The sequence below is a fragment of the Triticum urartu genome, chromosome 3 (assembly GCF_003073215.2).
Source record: "Triticum urartu cultivar G1812 chromosome 3, Tu2.1, whole genome shotgun sequence".
NCBI lineage: Eukaryota > Viridiplantae > Streptophyta > Magnoliopsida > Poales > Poaceae > Triticum > Triticum urartu.
Window position 1 is genome coordinate 590498431 of NC_053024.1, and position 21202 is coordinate 590519632.

Consider the following 21202-nt stretch of genomic DNA (forward strand, 5'->3'; position numbering starts at 1 on the left):
GTCCATATCTTCTTTTGCAGGAGTTGATTGTACATCTGGCCAATATTTTGATGGACCATACTTCCCCACCCAGTCTTCACTATGCTCCACATACTCAATGTCATCATCAGACCCCTTGTTTGGCTTGAAGACAAGACCTTTCTTCTCCAGCTTCTCCACTACTATCTTCAATGACACATTAATTGCATTAACTACATGCATAAATTATGAATAATCCAATGTAAACTGAAGTACACATCACTCATATTACCTCAGCACATTTTTGAGGGAGAAGTCTAATTTCTTTTTGCATATCTTTGATGCATTTCATCACCTGATCTAATGTACTATCCCTGCTCGATGAAGCCTCATCTCTATTATCTTTCTTTTTGTGGGCACGATCTTCCTGCTCTAATTCTTGCTGTAATTCTTCCTCCGCCTTTCTTCCTTGTTGAGCAATTAATGTCTGCCTGTTACTTCTCACTTATCACGTCATCAATCTGTAACAGGTAAATCAATTAAATTTTCTCAACATATAAATAGTAACTAAAGTGCATGGCTATTGTTGGGGAACGCAGTAATTTCAAAATTTTCCTACGCACACGCAAGATCATGGTGATGCATAGCAACGAGGGAGAGTATGATCTACGTACCCTTGTAGATCGCAACGGAAGCGTTGACACAACGTAGAGGAAGTAGTCGTGATCTTCTTCCCGATCCGACCGATCCAAGCACCGTTACTCCGGCACCTCCGAGTTCTTAGCACACGTACAGCTCGATGACGCTCCCCGGGCTCCGATCCAGCAAAGCTTCGGGGATGAGTTCCGTAGCACAACGGCGTGGTGACGATGATGATGTTCTCTACCGACGCAGGGCTTCGCCTAAGCACTACAACGATATGATCGAGGTGGAATATGGTGGCAGGGGGCACCGCACACGGCTAAGGAACGATCACGAGGATCAACTTTGTGTGTCCTAGGGTGCCCCCTGCCCCCGTATATAAAGAGCCAAGGGGAGGGGGCGGCCGGCCCAAGGAGCGCGCGCAGGAGGAGTCCTACTCCCTCTGGGAGTAGGACTCCCCCCCCCCCAATCCTAGTTGGAATAGGATTCCTCGGGGGGAAGAGAGAGAGGGGGCCGGCCACCTCTCCTAGTCCTAATAGGACTAGGGGAGGGGGGAGGCGGCGGCAGCCCACCTTGGGCTGCCCCTTTCTCCTTTCCACTAAAGCCCACTAAGGCCCATATGGTTCCCGGGGGGTTCCGGTAACCTCCCGGTACTCCGGTAAAATCCCGATTTCACCGGAACACTTCCGATATCCAAACATAGGCTTCCAATATCAATCTTTATGTCTCGACCATTTCGAGACTCCTCGTCATGTCCGTGATCACATCCGGGACTCCGAACAACTTCGGTACATCAAAATGCATAAACTCATAATAAACTGTCATCGTAACCTAAGCGTGCGGACCCTACGGTTCGAGAACAATGTAGACATGACCGAGACACGTCTCCGGTCAATAACCAATAGCGGGACCTGGATGCCCATATTGGCTCCTACATATTCTACGAAGATCTTTATCGGTCAGACCGCATAACAACATACGTTGTTCCCTTTGTCATCGGTATGTTACTTGCCCGAGATTCAATCGTCGGTATCTCAATACCTAGTTCAATCTCGTTACCGGCAAGTCTCTTTACTCGTTCCGTAATACATCATCTCACAACTAACTCATTAGTTGCAATGCTTGCAAGGCTTATGTGATGTGCATTACCGAGAGGGCCCAGAGATACCTCTCCGACAATCGGAGTGACAAATCCTAATCTCGAAATACGCCAACCCAACATTACCTTTGGAGACACCTGTAGAGCTCCTTTATAATCCACCCAGTTACGTTGTGACGTTTGGTAGCACACAAAGTGTTCCTCCGGCAAACGGGAGTTGCATAATCTCATAGTCATAGGAACATGTATAAGTCATGAAGAAAGCAATAGCAACATACTAAACGATAGGGTGCTAAGCTAATGGAATGGGTCATGTCAATCAGATCATTCAACTAATGATGTGACCTCGTTAATCAAATAACAACTCTTTGTTCATGGTTAGGAAACATAACCATCTTTGATTAACGAGCTAGTCAAGTAGAGGCATACTAGTGACACTCTGTTTGTCTATGTATTCACACATGTATTATGTTTCCGGTTAATACAATTCTAGCATGAATAATAAACATTTATCATGATATAAAGAAATAAATAATAACTTTATTATTGCCTCTACGGCATATTTCCTTCAGTCTCCCACTTGCACTAGAGTCAATAATCTAGATTACACAGTAATGATTCTAACACCCATGGAGCCTTGGTGCTGATCATGTTTTGCTCGTGGAAGAGGCTTAGTCAACGGGTCTGCAACATTCAGATCCGTATGTATCTTGCAAATCTCTATGTCTCCCACCTGGACTAGATCCCGGATGGAATTGAAGCGTCTCTTGATGTGCTTGGTTCTCTTGTGAAATCTGGATTCCTTTGCCAAGGCAATTGCACCAGTATTGTCACAAAAGATTTTCATTGGACCCGATGCACTAGGTATGACACCTAGATCGGATATGAACTCCTTCATCTAGACTCCTTCGTTTTCGCTGCTTCCGAAGCAGCTATGTACTCCGCTTCACATGTAGATCCCGCCTACGACGCTTTGTTTAGAACTGCACCAACTGACAGCTCCACCGTTTAATGTAAACACGTATCCGGTTTGCGATTTAGAATCGTCCGGATCAGTGTCAAAGCTTGCATCAACGTAACCGTTTACAATGAGCTCTTTGTCACCTCCATATACGAGAAACATATCCTTAGTCCTTTTCAGGTATTTCAGGATGTTCTTGACCGCTGTCCAGTGATCCACTCCTGGATTACTTTGGTACCTCCCTGCTAAACTTATAGCAAGGCACACATCAGGTCTGGTACACAGCATTGCATACATGATAGAGCCTATGGCTGAAGCATAGGGAACATCTTTCATTTTCTCTCTATCTTCTGCAGTGGTCGGGCATTGAGTCTTACTCAACTTCACACCTTATAACACAGGCAAGAACCCTTTCTTTGCTTGATCCATTTTGAACTTCTTCAAAACTTTGTCAAGGTATGTGCTTTGTGAAAGTCCAATTAAGCGTCTTGATCTATCTCTATAGATCTTAATGCCCTAATATGTAAGCAGCTTCACCGAGGTCTTTCATTGAAAAACTCTTATTCAAGTATCCTTTATGCTATCCAGAAATTCTATATCATTTCCAATTAGTAATATGTCATCCACATATAATATCAGAAATGCTACAGAGCTCCCACTCACTTTCTTGTAAATACAGGCTTCTCCAAAAGTCTGTATAAAACCAAATGCTTTGATCACACTATCAAAGCGTTTATTCCAACTCCGAGAGGCTTGCACCAGTCCATAAATGGATCGCTGGAGCTTGCACACTTTGTTAGCTCCCTTTGGATCGACAAAACCTTCTGGTTGCATTCATATACAACTCTTCTTCCAGAAATCCATTCAGGAATGCAGTTTTGACATCCATCTGCCAAATTTCATAATCATAAAATGCGGCAATTGCTAACATGATATGGAGAGACTTAAGCATCGCTACGGGTGAGAAGGTCTCATCGTAGTCAATCCCTTGAACTTGCCGAAAACCTTTTGCGACAAGTCGAGCTTTGTAGACAGTAATATTACCGTCAGCGTCAGTCTTCTTCTTGAAGATCCATTTATTCTCAATTGCTTGCCGATCAGCGGGCAAGTCAACCAAAGTCCATACTTTGTTCTCATACATGGATCCCATCTCAGATTTCATGGCTTCAAGCCATTTTGCGGAATCTGGGCTCACCATCGCTTCTTCATAGTTCGTAGGTTCATCATGATCTAGTAGCATGACTCCAGAATAGGATTACCGTACCACTCTGGTGCGGATCTTACTCTGGTTGATCTACGAGGTTCAGTAGTATCTTGATCTAAAGTTTCATGATCATCATCATTAGCTTCCTCACTAACTGGTGTAGGTGTCACTGAAACAGTTTTCTGTGATGTACCACTTTCCAATAAGGGAGCAGGTACAGTTACCTCGTCAAGTTCTACTTTCCTCCCACTCACTTCTTTCGAGAGAAACTCCTTCTCCAGAAAGTTTCCGAATTTAGCAACCAAAGTCTTGCCTTCGGATCTGTGATAGAAGGTGTATCCAATAGTCTCCTTTGGATATCCTATGAAGACACATTTCTCCGATTTGGGTTCGAGCTTATCAGGTTGAAGCTTTTTCACATAAGCATCGCAGCCCCAAACTTTAAGAAACGACAACTTTGGTTTCTTGCCAAACCATAGTTCATAAGGCGTCGTCTCAACGGATTTTGATGGTGCCCTATTTAACGTGAATGCGGCCGTCTCTAAAGCATAACCCCAAAACGATAGCGGTAAATCTGTAAGAGACATCATAGATCGCACCATATCTAATAAAGTACGATTACGACGTTCGGACACACCATTACGCTGTGGTGTTCCGGCTGGCGTGAGTTGCGAAACTATTCCACAATTTTTCAAATGTACACCAAACTCGTAACTCAAATATTCTCCTCCACGATCAGATCGTAGAAACTTTATTTTCTTGTTACGATGATTTTCAACTTCACTCTGAAATTCTTTGAACTTTTCAAATGTTTCAGACTTATGTTTCATTAAGTAGATATACCCATATCTGCTTAAATCATCTGTGAAGGTGATAAAATAACGATATCCGCCACGAGCCTCAATATTCATCGGACCACATACATCTGTATGTATGATTTCCAACAAATCTGTTGCTCTCTCCATAGTACCGGAGAACGGCGTTTTAGTCATCTTGCCCATGAGGCACGGTTCGCAAGTACCAAGTGATTCGTAATCAAGTGGTTCTAAAAGTCCATCAGTATGGAGTTTCTTCATGTGCTTTACACCGATATGACCCAAACGGCAGTGCCACAAATAAGTTGCACCATCATTATCAACTCTGCATCTTTTGGCTTCAACATTATGAATATGTGTGTTACTACTATCGAGATTTAACAAGAATAGACCACTCTTCAAGGGTGCATGACCATAAAAGATATTACTCATATAAATAGAACAACCATTATTCTCTGATTTAAATGAATAACCATCTTGCATCAAACAAGGTCCAGATATAATGTTCATGCTTAACGCTGGCACCAAATAACAATTATTCAGGTCTAATATTAATCCCGAAGGTAGATGTAGAGGTAGCGTGCCGACTGCGATCACATCGACTTTGGAACAGTTTCCCACGCGCATCGTCACCTCGTCCTTAGCCAATCTTTGCTTAATCCGTAGTCCCTGTTTCGAGTTGCAAATATTAGCAACAGAACCAGTATCAAATACCCAGGTGCTACTGCGAGCATTAGTAAGGTACACATCAATAACATGTACATCACATATACCTTTGTTCACCTTGCCATCCTTCTTATCCGCCAAATACTTGGGGCAGTTCCGCTTCCAATGACCAGTCTGCTTGCAATAGAAGCACTCAGTTTCAGGTTTAGGTCCAGGTTTGGGTTTCTTCTCTTGAGTAGCAACTTGCTTGCCGTTCTTTTTGAAGTTCCCCTTCTTCTTCCCTTTGCCCTTTTTCTTGAAACTAGTGGTCTTGTTGACCATCAACACTTGATGCTCCTTCTTGATTTCTACCTCCGCAGCTTTCAGCATCGCGAAGAGCTCGGGAATAGTCTTATTCATCCCTTGCATATTATAGTTCATCACAAAGCTCTTGTAGCTTGGTGGTAGTGATTGGAGAATTCTATCAATGACGCAGTCATCTGGAAGATTAACTCCCAACTGAATCAAGTGATTATTATACCCAGACATTTTGAGTATATGCTCACTGACAGAACTGTTCTCCTCCATCTTGCAGCTATAGAACTTATTGGAGACTTCGTATCTCTCAATCCGGGCATTTGCTTGAAATATTAACTTCAACTCATGGAACATCTCATATGCTCCATGACGTTCAAAACGTCGTTGAAGTCCCGATTCTAAGCCGTAAAGCATGGCACACTGAACTATTGAGTAGTCATCAGCTTTGCTCTGCCAGACGTTCATAACATCCGGCGTTGCTCCTGCAGCAGGCCTGGCACCCAGCGGTGCTTCCAGGACGTAATTCTTCTGTGCAGCAATGAGGATAATCCTCAAGTTACGGACCCAGTCCGTGTAATTGCTACCATCATCTTTCAACTTTGCTTTCTCAAGGAACGCATTAAAATTTAACGGAACAACAGCACGAGCCATCTATCTACAATCAAACATAAACAAGCAAGATACTAATCAGGTACTAAGTTTCATGATAAATTTAAGTTCAGTTAATTTACTTAAAGAACTCCCACTTAGATAGACATCCCTCTAATCCTCTAAGTGATTACGTAATCCAAATCAACTAAACCATGTCCGATCATCACGTGAGATGGAGTAGTTTCATTGGTGAACATCTTTATGTTGATCATATCTACTATATGATTCACGCTCGACCTTTCGGTCTCCGTGTTCCGAGGCCATATCTGTATATGCTTGGCTCGTCAAGTTTAACCTGAGTATTCCGCGTGTGCAACTGTTTTGCACCCGTTGTATTTGAACGTAGAGTCTATCACACCCGATCATCACGTGGTGTCTCAGCACGAAGAACTTTCGCAACGGTGCATACTCAGGGAGAACACTACTTGATAATTTAGTGAGAGATCATCTTATAATGCTACCGTCAACCAAAGCAAGATAAGATGCATAAAAGATAAACATCACATGCAATCAATATAAGTGATATGATATGGACATCATCATCTTGTGCTTGTGATCTCCATCTCCGAAGCACCGTCGTGATCACCATCGTCACCGGCACGACACCTTGATATCCATCGTAGTATCGTTGTCGTCTCGCCGAGCTTGTGCTTCCACGACTATCGCTACCGTTTAGTGATAAAGTAAAGCATTACAGCGTGATTGCATTGCATACAATAAAGCGACAACCATATGGCTCCTGCCAGTTGCCGATAACTCGGTTACAAAACATGATCATCTCATACAATAAAATTTAGCATCATGTCTTGACCATATCACATCACAACATGCCCTGCAAAAACAAGTTAGACATCCTCTACTTTGTTGTTGCAAGTTTTTACGTGGCTGCTACGGGCTTAAGCAAGAACCAATCTTACCTACGCATCAAAACCACAATGATAGTTTGTCAAGTTGGTGCTGTTTTAACCTTCGCAAGGACCGGGCGTAGCCACACTGGATTCAACTAAAGTTGGAGAAACTGTCACCCGCAAGCCACCTATGTGCAAAGCACGTCGGGAGAACCGGTCTCGCGTAAGCGTATGCGTAATGTCGGTCCGGGCCGCTTCGTCCAACAGTACCGCCGAACCAAAGTATGACATGCTGGTAAGCAGTATGACTTATATCGCCCACAACTCACTTGTGTTCTACTCGTGCATATAACATCAACATATAAAACCAGGCTCGGATGCCACTGTTGGGTTTCGTAGTAATTTCAAAAAATTTCCTACGCACACGCAAGATCATGATGATGCATAGCAACGAGAGGGGAGAGTGTTGTCTACGTACCCTTGTAGACCGCAACGGAAGCGTTGACGCAACGTAGAGGAAGTAGTCGTACGTCTTCCGATCCGACCGATCCAAGCACCGTTACTCCGGCACCTCCGAGTTCTTGGCACACGTACAGCTCGATGATGCTCCCCGGGCTCCGATCCAGCAAAGCTTCGGGGATGAGTTTCGTCAGCACAACGGCGTGGTGACGATGATGATGTTCTACCGACGCAGGGCTTCGCCTAAGCACTACTATGATATGACCGAGGTGGAATATGGTGGAAGGGGGCACCGCACACGGCTAAGGAACGATCACGAAGATCAACTTGTATGTTCTAGGGTGCCCTCCTGCCTCCGTATATAAAGGATCCAAGGGGGGGTGCGGCCGGCCTAGAGGAGGCGCGCAGGAGGAGTCCTACTCCTACCGGGAGTAGGACTCCCCTCCCGTTCCTTGTCCAACTAGGAGAGGTGGAGAGAGAGAAGGAAAGGGGGGGCGCCGCCCCTCCCTCCTTGTCCAATTCGGACTAGGGGGAGAGGAGGCGCGCGGCCTGCCCTGGCAGCCCCTTCCTCTTCTCCACATTAGGCCCATAAGGCCCGTTAACCCCCCGGGGGGTTCCGGTAACCCCCCAGTGCTCCAGTTTTATCCGAAACTTCCCCGGAACCCTTCCGGTGTCCGAATATAGTCGTACAATATATCAATCTTTATGTCTCGACCATTTTGAGACTCCTCGTCATGTCCGTGATCACATCCGGGACTCCGAACTAAGTTTGGTACATCAAAATGCATAAACTCATAATAACTGTCATCATAACGTTAAGCGTGCGGACCCTATGGTTCGAGAACAATGTAGACATGACTGAGACAAATCTCCGGTCAATAACCAATAGCGGGACCTGGATGCCCATATTGGCTCCTACATATTCTACGAATATCTTTATCGGTCAGACCGCATAACAACATACGTTGTTCCCTTTGTCATCGGTATGTTACTTGCCCGAGATTCGATCGTCGGTATCCAATACCTAGTTCAATCTCGTTACCGGCAAGTCTCTTTACTCGTTCCGTAATGCATCATCTCACAACTAACTTTATTAGTTGTAATGCTTGCAAGGCTTATGTGATGTGCATTACCGAGAGGGCCCAGAGATACCTCTCCGACAATCGGAGTGACAAATCCTAATCTCGAAGTACGCCAACCCAGCATGTACCTTTGGAGACACCTGTAGAGCACCTTTATAATCACCCATTTACGTTGTGACGTTTGGTTGCACACAAAGTGTTCCTCCGGCAAACGGGAGTTGCATAATCTCATAGTCATAGGAACATGTATAAGTCATGAAGAAAGCAATAGCAACATACTAAACGATCGGGTGCTAAGCTAATGGAAATGGGTCAAGTCAATCAGATCATTCACCTAATGATGTGATCCCATTAATCAAATAACAACTCTTTGTTCATGGTTAGGAAACATAACCATCTTTGATTAATGAGCTAGTCAAGTAGAGGCATACTAGTGACACTTTGTTTGTCTATGTATTCACACATGTATTATGTTTCCGGTTAATACAATTCTAGCATGAATAATAAACATTTATCATGATATAAGAAAATAAATAATAACTTTCTTATTGCCTCTAGGGCATATTTCCTTCATGCCACAACTATTCAATCGACATACACCAATCATCTTGTCACGGCTAGTAGAGGAGACACGTGCACACCATTGCCAGCCCGGCCTCCACTCCACGTGGTAAAGTTATTATGCGCAACACATCTAGTTAGGCTGAAAACCATACTCCTTATAGTGTCAAGAAAATCATACTCTTTATTGAGGAGGATTTTCCCATTGCAATGAAGTTATTGCTTAACAAACACAAACATAATCTTAGGGATCCAATACGAACTAAAGTATGACCAATAGTATTAATGAAACATACACAATCAATCATTGGTATTATTCGGACACCTCCATTACCGGCCTTCACTCCGCCGCCTCGTCGCGGACCTCGAAGAAGCAGAGGGCACCGCACCACCCCCATAGTGTCATGATGGAGGCCCTGAGCTTGTTGGTCTCCTCCTCAGTCAACTGCATCTCCAACACTCCATGAACTCTGCCTCGTCCGGGTCGAGCTAGAAGGCTAACAAATACATCATGGTCACCTGGTATCATGATACGGAGAAATTTGCATGTGCACTTCGTCTATGATAGCTTTGGCTTTCTTTGACGGATCCAGATCGACCATGGTAGAACAAATACTGGATGGACTCTCATCTGGTCGTGAAGGATGGACTCGGAAAGGTTGTTGACAAAGTACCCAATGATCCACGAGGTGTATCCCTTGAGAGAGATCAGCTTGTAGGCATTATTGATGACGGTGAGTCGAATGACCTCGAGCTCGTCATTGCCAGAAAAGCTTCCAGGCAGAGCCTTGTGTGAGGGCATGCCGACCACAATAACGCTCGACCAGATGGCCACCATGTTGTCCCCATGTTCCCCTATCATATATATATTCTAACAAAACATATTAATAGTTTAGTGATTTATAACATCTATTTGTATACAATCTTGTATAACTAGACGTACCTAGTGTACAATCTTGAAATGTACTCTGGCTTGGGAAATGTACATTCAAAGAAAATGCGGCTTGGGAAGAGATGAGGAGGATTGTGACCAACGAACCTGAACATCTCGAGTGTTCATGTCGAGCTCCTTGGCGAACAGGAAGCGCAAGTCTTGATGAGTCAATGTTGGTGCCCGAGCCGATGACATGGTGGACTGGAAACCCAGAAAGCTTCCAAGCAATGCCACTCATCACATCAACCAGGTTGGTCACTATCAAAAGAACGGCATCTGGGGACTATCGTGGCAGTTCGAGCACAATCTTCTTGAATATGTTATGGTTCCTCTATAGAAGGTCAATCGTGGCTCTCATCCTGATATTAGCAGTGATGATGACCAGTAGTGGCAGAGCTAGGCAACTCTCTCAAAACATCATTGTTTGGGGGGGGCACCGGCCCCCTGGAGCACACATAGTTCCGTCGTTGATGACAAGGTTAGATCCCTTAGTCACGGACATGTCTGTGCCTGACACCTGACCGGTAAGTGGCAAGACGAAGAGCGGTTTGCGTCCAAACCTAGATCCGGTTGTGAAACTAACTTTCCCATTCCTACCTACGACGATGTTGCTACTGCTTTTGTGGTGGTGGTGGTGACATCGGCGTTTGTGGATTTAGTGGAATAGTTATGAAGAGATGAACAAGCACACCATTCTGGGTAGCGAAGTGCTATATTTATAAGCTGGGACTTTTATCAAATTGGCCATCAATCTTGGTCGTTATTTACTCACTGCTGCCACCGATCCCACCATATAGCTATATTATGATGTGCTTGAGGAGAAACGATCAAGAAAGTAACCCTTGCAGAGAGCTGTGTAAGAGCCATGTGTCACACAGCCTTCACCGTTCCTTCATTGTGCATATCTTTATTGTGGGACCCAGAATTCTTTATATCCCCACATATCTTTAGTGTTGTCTACTACTACTAGTAGTACTCATATAAGGAGAAAATCAAAATAGTTGGAAATGTCATGTTGGGTGCATTTGTTTTGGGGTCAAAGTGGAACAGGACATGATCATCCCTGTTTTCGAGAATATGTCGGCCTTTGTTGCTCTTTTAATGAAGGGGTGACATGAGCCATTTTTTGTTTCGTATGAGGGATGAATGATGGACAGGGCGGCTTCATTTTCTGCTTGGGTAGATGGATGCGAAATGAACAAATAGATGATATAATGACCTCATTTTATAAAATGGTTTGGTTACCCCTAGTATATTATTTGAGTTCTTCTTTTCTATTCCCAGAACATTCTGATGTGCATCCTCAAGGTGTGCACCTAGCGATTCTGTAGCACTACAGAGGCCCACCTGCAAGTTCCATCTCCATCCAATACACACAACAAAATTTCAGAAAACAACAACTATTTGTGATCTCCTATCAGAAAAACTACAACTTTTGATGTCAATTTCAGATAACTACAAAAAAGTTATCTGGTACTACCTGTCATCCTCAAAATAACCTTGCTCATATGTGAGGCTGACATGTGGGGCCAAACACAAAAATTTAATTTTCCAACATAATGTGTCAAAACTGTTGTAATCTTCTAAAATTGGTGTCAAGATTAAGATTGAAATTTGTGCGTCTAACTCGCATATTTTTTGAAATTCACTGCTTCATTAATTTTGCAAGCCAAGATTCAGTTTGCCATTGCTTTCGTAATACTATTTTTTAAGAGTGAATTCTTGTTTTTACCCTATATTTTGACACTAATTACCCCATTTAACGGGATTTCATCCGTTTTACCCCATATAGCAAAAGTGTTGTCACAATTTACCCTGTTTAAATTTTTTTAGCGCTCTATCCGTCGATGAGTCTCGATTGTCGGTTCCAGCTGGCATGCCACATCGGCCGTTTTTTCCTGATGGTTTTTTTGCACGTCAAATCACATCACCTAGCTTCTTTCGATCGGCCAGACTTGATGGAGGCGCATGCATCAGAGTTAGTAAAATAGTATATTTACACCACTTTTAATCTTATCCACTGAATCATGCACACTTAAGGTCGTATATGATAATATTAAAGAAAAACATACATGATTTCAGATTATATCAGTAACATTTTCTCCTATATAATTTATTCAATGGAAACATGCCACGCTGATCAAGTATAATCATCTCATCACAATACTTCTTTGAACTGGAAACAAGTATCCTAAGCCCATCTAATATGCATCCCAGTCTGAGAGAAAATTTAGCCACAAAGAAGCTAACCACCAAGGGTGAGAAATAGAGGATGCGGTCAAAGGGAGAAGATTGCCGTACTAGCTGCCGCTCGCTTCGACGATCGCCAACGGCCACGCCTTGAAGTCTTGCCTGCCACTCGTCATCTACGTTGTCCTACCCCGCCTAACGATTGGAATGCGAGCGATGTGTGTCGTGAATAATGGAGGCCAGTGTGGTGTGTCCCCGACATGGGTGACTTGGCCATCGGACGCTGGCAAGCTGCTCTGGTGCGATCATATTGAGCCTGGTCAGCCGGAAGAAGTTAGGCGGTGCGGTTCGGCGTGCAGAAAAACCATCAGGAAAAAACCCGCAGATGTGGCATCCCAGCTGGACCTAATAATTGGGACACATAGGTCAGAACACTCACAAAATGTTAAACATGGTGATAGGCAAGATGTTCTCCTATGATAGGCGCAATATTTTTTTCTTCCACGCTGCTTTGCCACCTCATTTTTTCTCTCATCCTCCTTGGCTTCTCCTCATCCCGCATGCACCTCCTCCCAGCCCCCAGCCCTGGCAAGACCGCATCCTTCCACAACCACTGCTCACTGCCGTTGTCGCCACTAGCTATATCCTATGGAACATCATCGGAGTGCGCCGTCATGTCTTCCACAAGCGATTGAGCTCAATGAAACACAATTTTAAAGCGATACACCTACATTTTTCTACTCAATATCCCAAGGAAACTCTCGCAAAATTTTGAACGAGGATTTTTAGTTCTGAAAGCCGAATAGTTTCTACCTTCATACGTGGTCTGCATAGTGGTATGGTTTTAGGGAGTTGGCCAAAAGTGTGGTACAAAATAGTGTGGATGACGGCATATGTCCATGCTCGAAAAAACGATAGGGGACCAAGCACATAGGGGTAGTCGTATAGGATTTAGAAGCATAGAGAAAATATTTTTTAAACTAAAGCATAGAAAGTATGAAACGGGAAGAAGGCATGTTTGCAAAGATAAAGAGAATTCGGAACATATAATATTTGGGCAAGTGTGCATGCAAGAGAGAAAATACATGCGTTCATAAGGTGTTAAAGACTACGCGTGTGGTTAAAAGGAATGCATCAATGCAACATCCCTCAGATCAGCTCAAAAGTAGAGTTCTAGCTTTGTTATGTCATAAAATTACTCATACTAAATAAGACACCCTTTTTTGTTTGTCAGATTTATTTACATATCTACTACTATTATTGCACCTTGACATTACAAGTTTATTTATTATCATAACCTGGCCAAGAATGATACATATACAGTGACACAAACACGGCTCATACAACTGACATGTATGAAAAATATGTAATAAGATGCCACAAAACGACAACTTGACAAGAATACGCAAAAGTGCCAAAACACTCTCTTGACCACCCCTCGCCGTTCTTCTTCCCCCCCTCTTCTTCTCCGATGCCTCCCATCTCTCACCATCTACCGGCCTTTCCACGCCCTTCCTCCCTCGACAACCGCCTTCTCCTCGTGCTCCGTCGCGGCCTTCCTTTTCCACTCTCCTTTTCTTCTTTATTATATTTTCCTTTCTTCTTCCTCTTCGTGCCCGGCTACGCCATGGAGTGTGTTTGCAAGCCTGGCTAGATGGCTATAGTTTCCACTCGAGGTAAATTGGTGAAAAAACAGCTGTGGATGAAAGGTCTACGGTTAAGCGGTTAGCGACCAGCTGTTAACGTGACGCAGCATGCCGTTCTTGCGCGGTAGGCAATACTAGACGGCAATAGAAAGGCAATTCTTCCCCGCACCGCTTTGCTGCTACCTTTTCCCTCTCCCCCTCCTCGGCGCCTCCCCATCCCCACCCCCACCCGCGCCTCCGCCCAGCCGGACCCCTCCACCTCGGGCGAGGCCGCGCCCTTCCACCGCCGCCGCCGCCGCCGCCCTCGCCAGCCAATCCTCTGGAATAGCGCCGGAGAGGGGGCGCCACGGCAAGTCCATCCCATCCATGACGAGCCGCCCCCCCGCGCCGCGCCACCTCCCCGACATAGGGTTTGCCTCGCGCGCCGCCCTGCCATGCTAAGGCGGGGAGGAGGCGACCTGGTGTTACCCGGAGGAAGCTGGGGCGGGGCCTCGCCGGCGGATGGACGCCGATGAGGCTGCGGGAAGTAGCAGGAGGATGGATCTGAACCTGTACCTCGGCCTCCCCCGCGCCCCGCGGTCCCGCCGCTCCGACCTCGGCTCCGACCTCGCGCTCAGCACCCCGATGCCCTCCTCGCCCTCCTCCTCCGCCGCCTCCGTCGACGCCCCTCCGCCTCCGGAGCCCCCGCATGCCCCCTACTCCCCGTCTCGCGCCGACCTGTCTCCCCCGCCACCGGAGGTGTACTCCTCGTACCACCCCGAGGACGCGCACCTGCCGTACGCGCCGCCTCTGCCGCCGGTCATCCATGAGCTCCCGGACGACATCGGCTTCGGCTTCCACCCCCCGCCATCGCTGGTGCGAGCCAGCGAGTTCCTCTGGGAGGACCGCCCGTCTTCATCGACGGCCTCCTCCTCCTTTCTCCCCGACGCTGCAACAAGGTACAGGCAGCTGCTTGAGCAGACAGGAAGCCGGTGGCTCCGCTCTAGGCCCACCGGGCGGTTTAGATCGGACCTTCCACCGCTCAGCTCCGAGGCTCAACCCTTGGGGCATCATGATGCAGCAGTGCCGGTGCCACATCATGAGCCGACAATTGATGTCGTTGGAGATGATAAGGTAACCGGCAATGGAGTGGAAGTAGGTGCCTCGGAGGAGTCGGAGGAGCGGGGCAAGAGTGTCGCCACATTTGAGTGCAACATATGCTTTGAGATGGCCGGAGAGCCGGTGGTCACTTCTTGTGGCCATCTCTTCTGCTGGCCCTGCTTATACCAATGGCTTAATGTTTACTCCAACCACAAGGAATGCCCAGTCTGCAAGGGCGAGGTGACGGAGGCGAATATCACTCCTATCTATGGTAGAGGGAATTCTTGTTCAGATGCAGAGAAGGCTGTGGATGAAGGCAAGCAGCCAGGTCTTACAATCCCACCAAGGCCACATGGGAATCGTCTTGAAAGTTTCCGGCAGCAGTTCCAGCACTTACGTCCAATGTCAAGAAGGCTTGGTGACGCACATGGGATACTGTCATCGTGGAGGCGCCTTCTTGATCAACAAATCATGAGTAGTGTGAGTAGATTCGAAGGCCCGTCTGAACCAGCTGTGCATGAAACAGGTGACATTGCTCCACACACTGGCCGCCTAAGTAGATTGACCACAAGGATGAGAGCAAGACGGTTGTTGAGCGAGGTAGATAACTCTCCTGATGGTGCTTTTGTTGCCCCTGATAGTGGTCTGCCTGGAAATAGTGCGCCAGATGCACCTAGAGATGGTTCAAGCCCGGTTTTACCAGAAGGATTTGATTTGTTGCAACGGCTTACTCTTATTGGCATTGCAAATACAGAAAGATTGGCAACTGCCATGAGTGACCTTAGAAGGATAGCTACACCTGGCCAACACGGAGCATCTGCTTCATACCTTAGAAGGTTAGCTACACCTGGCCAATACGGAGGATCTGCTTCATCGTCGAACCCTTTGAATCCCGAGGCAACCGTCGACGGAACCCATGTTGGTGCAGCGCCTTCTACAGACCAAGCATCAAACTCGAGCACCATTGCAGTGATACAGGGGGATGCAGGTGTTTCTGAGACGGCGGGAGAGCCTAGTAACGCAGGTTCTTCGAGAACCCTGAGGAGGAGGGGGAGGAGCAGTGCGTTGGCTTCTTTAGATGTGGATGGTGCTCCCCCACAGCGCAACAAGAGGCGGAGGATGTAGACCTTCTCGGTCGCGGAGTTTCTTTGAACTTGATAATGTTGCTGATTCCAGTTATTCCATTTCGTTTCTTTGGATGGTATCCGCTGTGTTGTAGTGTAACAATGTTCTTTCCCTTTCCATTTTTTTACTAGAATGGTTCTGTTTAGTCCCCCTGGGGCCTGTTGTACCTCTTTAGTCTGTCAAACTGTTGGTCAAGCCAAATGTCGAGGGTTGTTGTGGGATGAAATTTTCCCTGTTGATTGGATGCCAAAATGTGCATTCAGAGCAATGAGATTTCTATGGACTGCTTATAATTCATAGAAACTCTGGTCATCAAAGTATCAAACTGAGAGGTTATATATGATGGTATATGAAATACCCAGAAAATGGATGGAAATATTGCCTTTGTTGCTTGAGAAGCCAAGCCTGATCTTTTATGCTCATTTATACTCCAACATAAGTTACTCTCAAAAGCATATATTTCATTCACTGATAGTTCTGGCGGCAAGCCAACTCATCATTTTCGCAATGTTTTTTGCTAGCAGATGATGAAATAGAAGTTCTTTTTCTCATGAGAGCAAGTTAAAACTTGGTACACTATTGCAAGTAGAAAACAACGAACTGGAAATGGAACCTCTAAAGAAACACCCAACTATGGCATTGTTTCATTTGATGGTTCGTGTAGTCTTCCTGATATTATGTTCCATTATCTTGGTTTTGCATTTATTCGCCGGACGTTTACAATGTGTATAGTGAGGTTCTTGGAGACCGATCACTCATTCCCGAGCAAAGAAACTACAGTTGCATAAGTATTCAATCGTCCACACACCAAGTAACTTGAAGATCATCAAATTGCATCTCATTTATTCATAATTTACAAAAACAAAAATTGTGCATTTGGAACTCACGTGTCTGAAGGGGATACAGAGAGGAGCAGGAGGGGAAAAAAGATGATCTAGACCCATATTTCTTGTAGTGTTCGTGGCCTATATATTGTATCGAACTCATACAGTTCAGAGCCCAGAGATCTACAGATACTCAGATAGATACCCTAGATACGGCTTATGTCACGGCCGAATATCATCGTGGTCAGCCAGTTGATAGCCACATAGAGCCTATTTCTCCAGCTGACAACACGAGTCAGGTACGCTGAGCGCCAGATGAACCAGCTTGCAAATCCTGCAATGGATATGCCCTTCGAGTCCTGCGAATAGGGAAAAGACACGCTCAGTTTGACTCCTGAGCGTCTAGTGAACTGCAAAGATTCACAAAGAAGGGAAGAGCAACCAACCTTGCTTTGCCTCAGGTCCACCAGAGCTTTGTACCTTCCAACGGTTGCCATACTCCCTAGATGCTTATACACAAACTTTGGACCTAGATCGACTTCGACCTGGGAATTTGCGTGCCCTCCTCCAGCTTTCATCACACGGTTGAGCAGGCGAGCGAGGTACAAGCCTTGCCGCTCGGCAACCTGTTCAGGAGTACAAGTGGGGAACAAAATCAGTAGAATGCATGACTGATATGCAGCATCGCAAAGAGATAGTCTAATGTCATGCCCAACAACCCAAGTGTCTGCAATTTGATGGGATGTATAACCATCTGTTCAATTTTATTTTATGCCATGTTTCTATTCCACCCAGTTCTATTGCACTTCAGGAAAGAGGAAACAATACAAAAGCCCTTTTTTTTTCTGAGACAGTAACTTGACAAAATGCTTTCATAATATTGAACTGCATCAAGATAGTTCATGAAGTTACCTGAGCTAAGGCTGGGAGAACTTCCTTGCCGGTGCTTTCAAGGAATCCACAGCAATCACCAATAGCAAATACATCTGGGACAGAAGGAACACGTAACCACTCATCTACACCGATCCTGCAAACAGTACATAACCTATTAAGAATCCTAGGGATTTGCACATGAGCCAACAGGCGACAGATTATAAGGTCCTACCAATCAATTATACCTTCCTCCGTGTGACTTGGGAAATGGCAATGACTTGACGAATGATGAAGCACCAACCCCAGTAGACCATACCAGCAAACCATAAGGAACCTCTTCTCCATTGTCCAGGATTAATTTGTCGGGTTGTACATCCTTCACGATTCCTCGTACAAGCCTAACACCTGACTGGTGGATGACCATGCAAGGGCAGGTTATATTCATATTCCAAATGATATGGGAGAGAATGATACACAGCTATTACAACTACCAACTATGTATATCATGGGACGATCTGAATGCCTTATTTGAAAACCTACTAGTCCCCAAGTCTTGGTTGATGATGGCTAAAGATACCGAACAAAGATTACTGACCTTAACTAGTTGGTTTACAGCATACTGCCTGAGGCGAACATCGAATGATGACAATATCTCATTTGCCTGAAATGAAAGCCGAATACCAGCTGTTAAGTCCCAAATTCAACAAGAGTAGGGAACGAATAAAAAAAATCAACAACAAAAACCTCAATCAGGGTCACATGGACATAATCTTTCACATGTGAGTAACGTTCTTTCACATCTCTGGTGATGAAATCACTAAGTTCCCCGCTAAATTCAACCCCTGTTGGACCACCTCCAACAACAACACAGTGCAATAGCCTGCGCTTTTCGCCCTCTGATATGCCTGTTTAACAAAATAGCATTGATCCATCAGCAATAATCAAATGGGTATTACTCCCTCCGTCCGAAAATACTTGTCATCAAAATGGACAAAAAAGGATGTATCTAGAACTAAAATACATCTAGATACATCCCCTTTTATTCATTTTGATGACAAGTATTTCCGGACGGAGGGAGTACATGTTTGTGCACACAAGCTATATTCTGAAAATGAAGCATATGAGACATAAAAAATTGATTTGCCCAAAATTCATCGATTAAAAAGTACGGTAAATGAAGCATATGCGAGGTGACATAGATTTATCCAAAATTCATCGAACAAAAAGTACATGCAACTGTATCCACTTGACTTAAGTAAAAAAAAACATTATATGGAGAACAACAAAGTGGGAAAGTAATAATTGACGACTTTGTGCTAGCAAAGGGTGATTAGAAACATATTGAGCTGTTACCATACCAGGTACATCAGACAGCATCAGATTCAGAAGGAGCTTCCTGCGGATCTCTTGAGCGTCATGAACTTCCCGAAGAAAGGTTGCATGTTCAGTAACACCACGTATACCGAAAGTCGATGCCTCAGCTCCACATCCAAAGACCAACTTGTCATACGAAACCTTGAATTTCCACGGCTTCAAGGTGTCTTTCTCACCTTCAGTAACTGTCTCACACTCAATCTGAAACCAAACGTGTCTGAGCAAATGTATGTAAAAGCTGTGGGGAGAAATGCTCATGTTGTTCGTAAAAAAATCATGCAATATGCCAAATCCCTCATAAGCAAATGTCTAGCGTTCGAAATTGTGAAGATCCATTCCCTTGTATAGTGATAGAGATGCCCAGCAGTGTTAGGCACTAAGCCAGCAGGAACTGTCTAATAAGTTGCGGAGTGAATTTTCTAATAGACAGGCTCCTGAGCAAGCAAAGTTACTTGATGCTACTGCATGAACAAGCCAAATGATATAGAAGTCTCATGTGCATACTGTGTGAATATGTAAGAAACAGAAGACCTGGCGTGTGATGAATGAATATAAACAAGTTTGCTTTTTTTTTTCTCTGCAGCTGATTTCCCCGTGTAACCGTGTTCAAGAGTTTTGGCCTAGGGGAAATGAATTCTAAGCTAGTACTGGTAAAGTTAGAAAATATCCACAAAGTCATAAATGAGTGGGAGCTGGTGACAAGTTTTCTGTCTCTCTCATTCCATTAGCATAGAGCTATGGAGAACCGTGCTACATAGCGCCATAGGCAAATAGACATGCAGCTCCTGCTGAATGGGAGTAAAGCGCAGATTCCTCTTCCTTTGCCCCATCCAATATCCAAAAAGACCGGACGTGGTTATGGACATCAGAAAAGGTCAAGCACAACTGCGCGCACAGTATCATCCCCTTCCACGAATCTCGGGGACACACATTCCACATCTGTAAAAGCGACCCCCGTTTGACAGGATCAACGCGCGCGGCGCCTCTCACCAACCAACCCAGGAACCGGGCTCACCGTGTGGGCGTCGGGGTCGACGGCGGTGCAGCGGGCGAGGAGGAAGTAGGAGCCCGGGGAGCTGGAGACGGCGGGCTGGATGCGCGCGAGCGGCTCGGCGACGGAGCGGAACTCGAGCGTGCCGACGCAGGTGGAGGCGAGCAGCGGCGTGAACACCATGTGGTTGCGCGGGGAGACGCAGACGACGTCGTAGCCGGTGGTGTCGAGGTCCTTCATGAGGCGCGACCCCGCCCACCCCGTTCCGAGCACCACCACCCGCGCCTTCTCCCCCTTGGCCGTCGGCCCCAGCCCCGCGAGCGCCCTCGGTAACACAGCAGCATCCCCCGCGTCGGCCGCCGCAGCCGCCGCGGCGGTGGAGAGCGGCGAGAGCGGGCCGCGGCCGTAGAACGCGGGCGCGCAGCCGCGGCGCGAGACGCGGGAGAGCGAGCGGAGCAGCGAGGACGCGGCCATGGCGAGACGACTCACGAGATGCGAACGCCACGGGAGCGAGTGCGAGGAGTGAGGCGAGTTAACGGGGGGCCGTTGGGCCCGCGGGCCCGGGCGGGCGAGCCGCCGGGCTTCCGCGCCGCTCGATCCGCGGCCGGGTGACGTCGGATCGCATCTGGACGGCCCGGGCCCATCCTCGGTGGCTCCGTCCCGTCTGCGGCAGGAAAAAACCGATAAATGGAAGGATGGAAAGTCTGTGTTCTCTAGCGCTTCTCCAGGAAAGCCACGTGTCGCGAACCCCATCCGGTGCCGTGCTCCGCCGCTCGGCCGCCACACGACCGCTGCCCCGCCAGCGCGGCCCTCCCTGGACCTGGTTCGCCAACGCCGTGGGCACGCGCCCGAGCCACCGGCACCGGGCCCAGCGGCGCGCGCGGACCATACGCCCGTGCCACCGCTCCGGCCTCTCCCTGTC

The 21202-nt window shown here is 46.3% G+C and overlaps 2 protein-coding genes and 1 pseudogene across 2 annotated transcripts; 1 reads left to right on the forward strand and 2 right to left on the reverse strand.

Moving 5' to 3' along the window:
• Window positions 1–9583: 9583 nt before the first annotated feature.
• Window positions 9584–10535, reverse strand: LOC125546995 (annotated as a pseudogene).
• Window positions 10536–14195: 3660 nt separating this feature from the next.
• Window positions 14196–16513, forward strand: LOC125545191. The gene has a single exon (XM_048709072.1). It carries the CDS (start codon window positions 14515–14517, stop codon window positions 16216–16218), a length of 1704 nt encoding a protein of 567 aa, XP_048565029.1. The 5' UTR covers window positions 14196–14514; the 3' UTR covers window positions 16219–16513.
• A 517-nt stretch (window positions 16514–17030) lies between these two features.
• On the reverse strand, window positions 17031–20793 carry LOC125545190 (internal alternative NAD(P)H-ubiquinone oxidoreductase A1, mitochondrial-like). The gene is made up of 8 exons (XM_048709071.1): window positions 20305–20793; window positions 19274–19490; window positions 18660–18820; window positions 18511–18576; window positions 18161–18324; window positions 17955–18069; window positions 17489–17668; window positions 17031–17401 (listed from the first exon to the last, which is right to left on the reverse strand). The coding sequence occupies exons 1-8, from the start codon at window positions 20752–20754 to the stop codon at window positions 17249–17251; spliced, it is 1506 nt and encodes a 501-aa protein (XP_048565028.1). The 5' UTR covers window positions 20755–20793; the 3' UTR covers window positions 17031–17248.
• Window positions 20794–21202: the final 409 nt, after the last annotated feature.

Bases quoted from the DNA above. Each gene is read 5' to 3' on its own strand.
- LOC125545191 (XM_048709072.1), top strand. From the start codon at position 14,515: ATGGACGCCGATGAGGCTGCGGGAAGTAGCAGGAGGATGGATCTGAAC.
- LOC125545190 (XM_048709071.1), bottom strand. From the start codon at position 20,754: ATGGCCGCGTCCTCGCTGCTCCGCTCGCTCTCCCGCGTCTCGCGCCGC. The intron at 18,821-19,273 runs GTATGGTAACAG...TTTGTTAAACAG, and splicing joins GATGCTGTCTGATGTACCTG to GCATATCAGAGGGCGAAAAG. The intron at 18,577-18,659 runs GTTTTTGTTGTT...CTTTCATTTCAG, and splicing joins TCCATGTGACCCTGATTGAG to GCAAATGAGATATTGTCATC.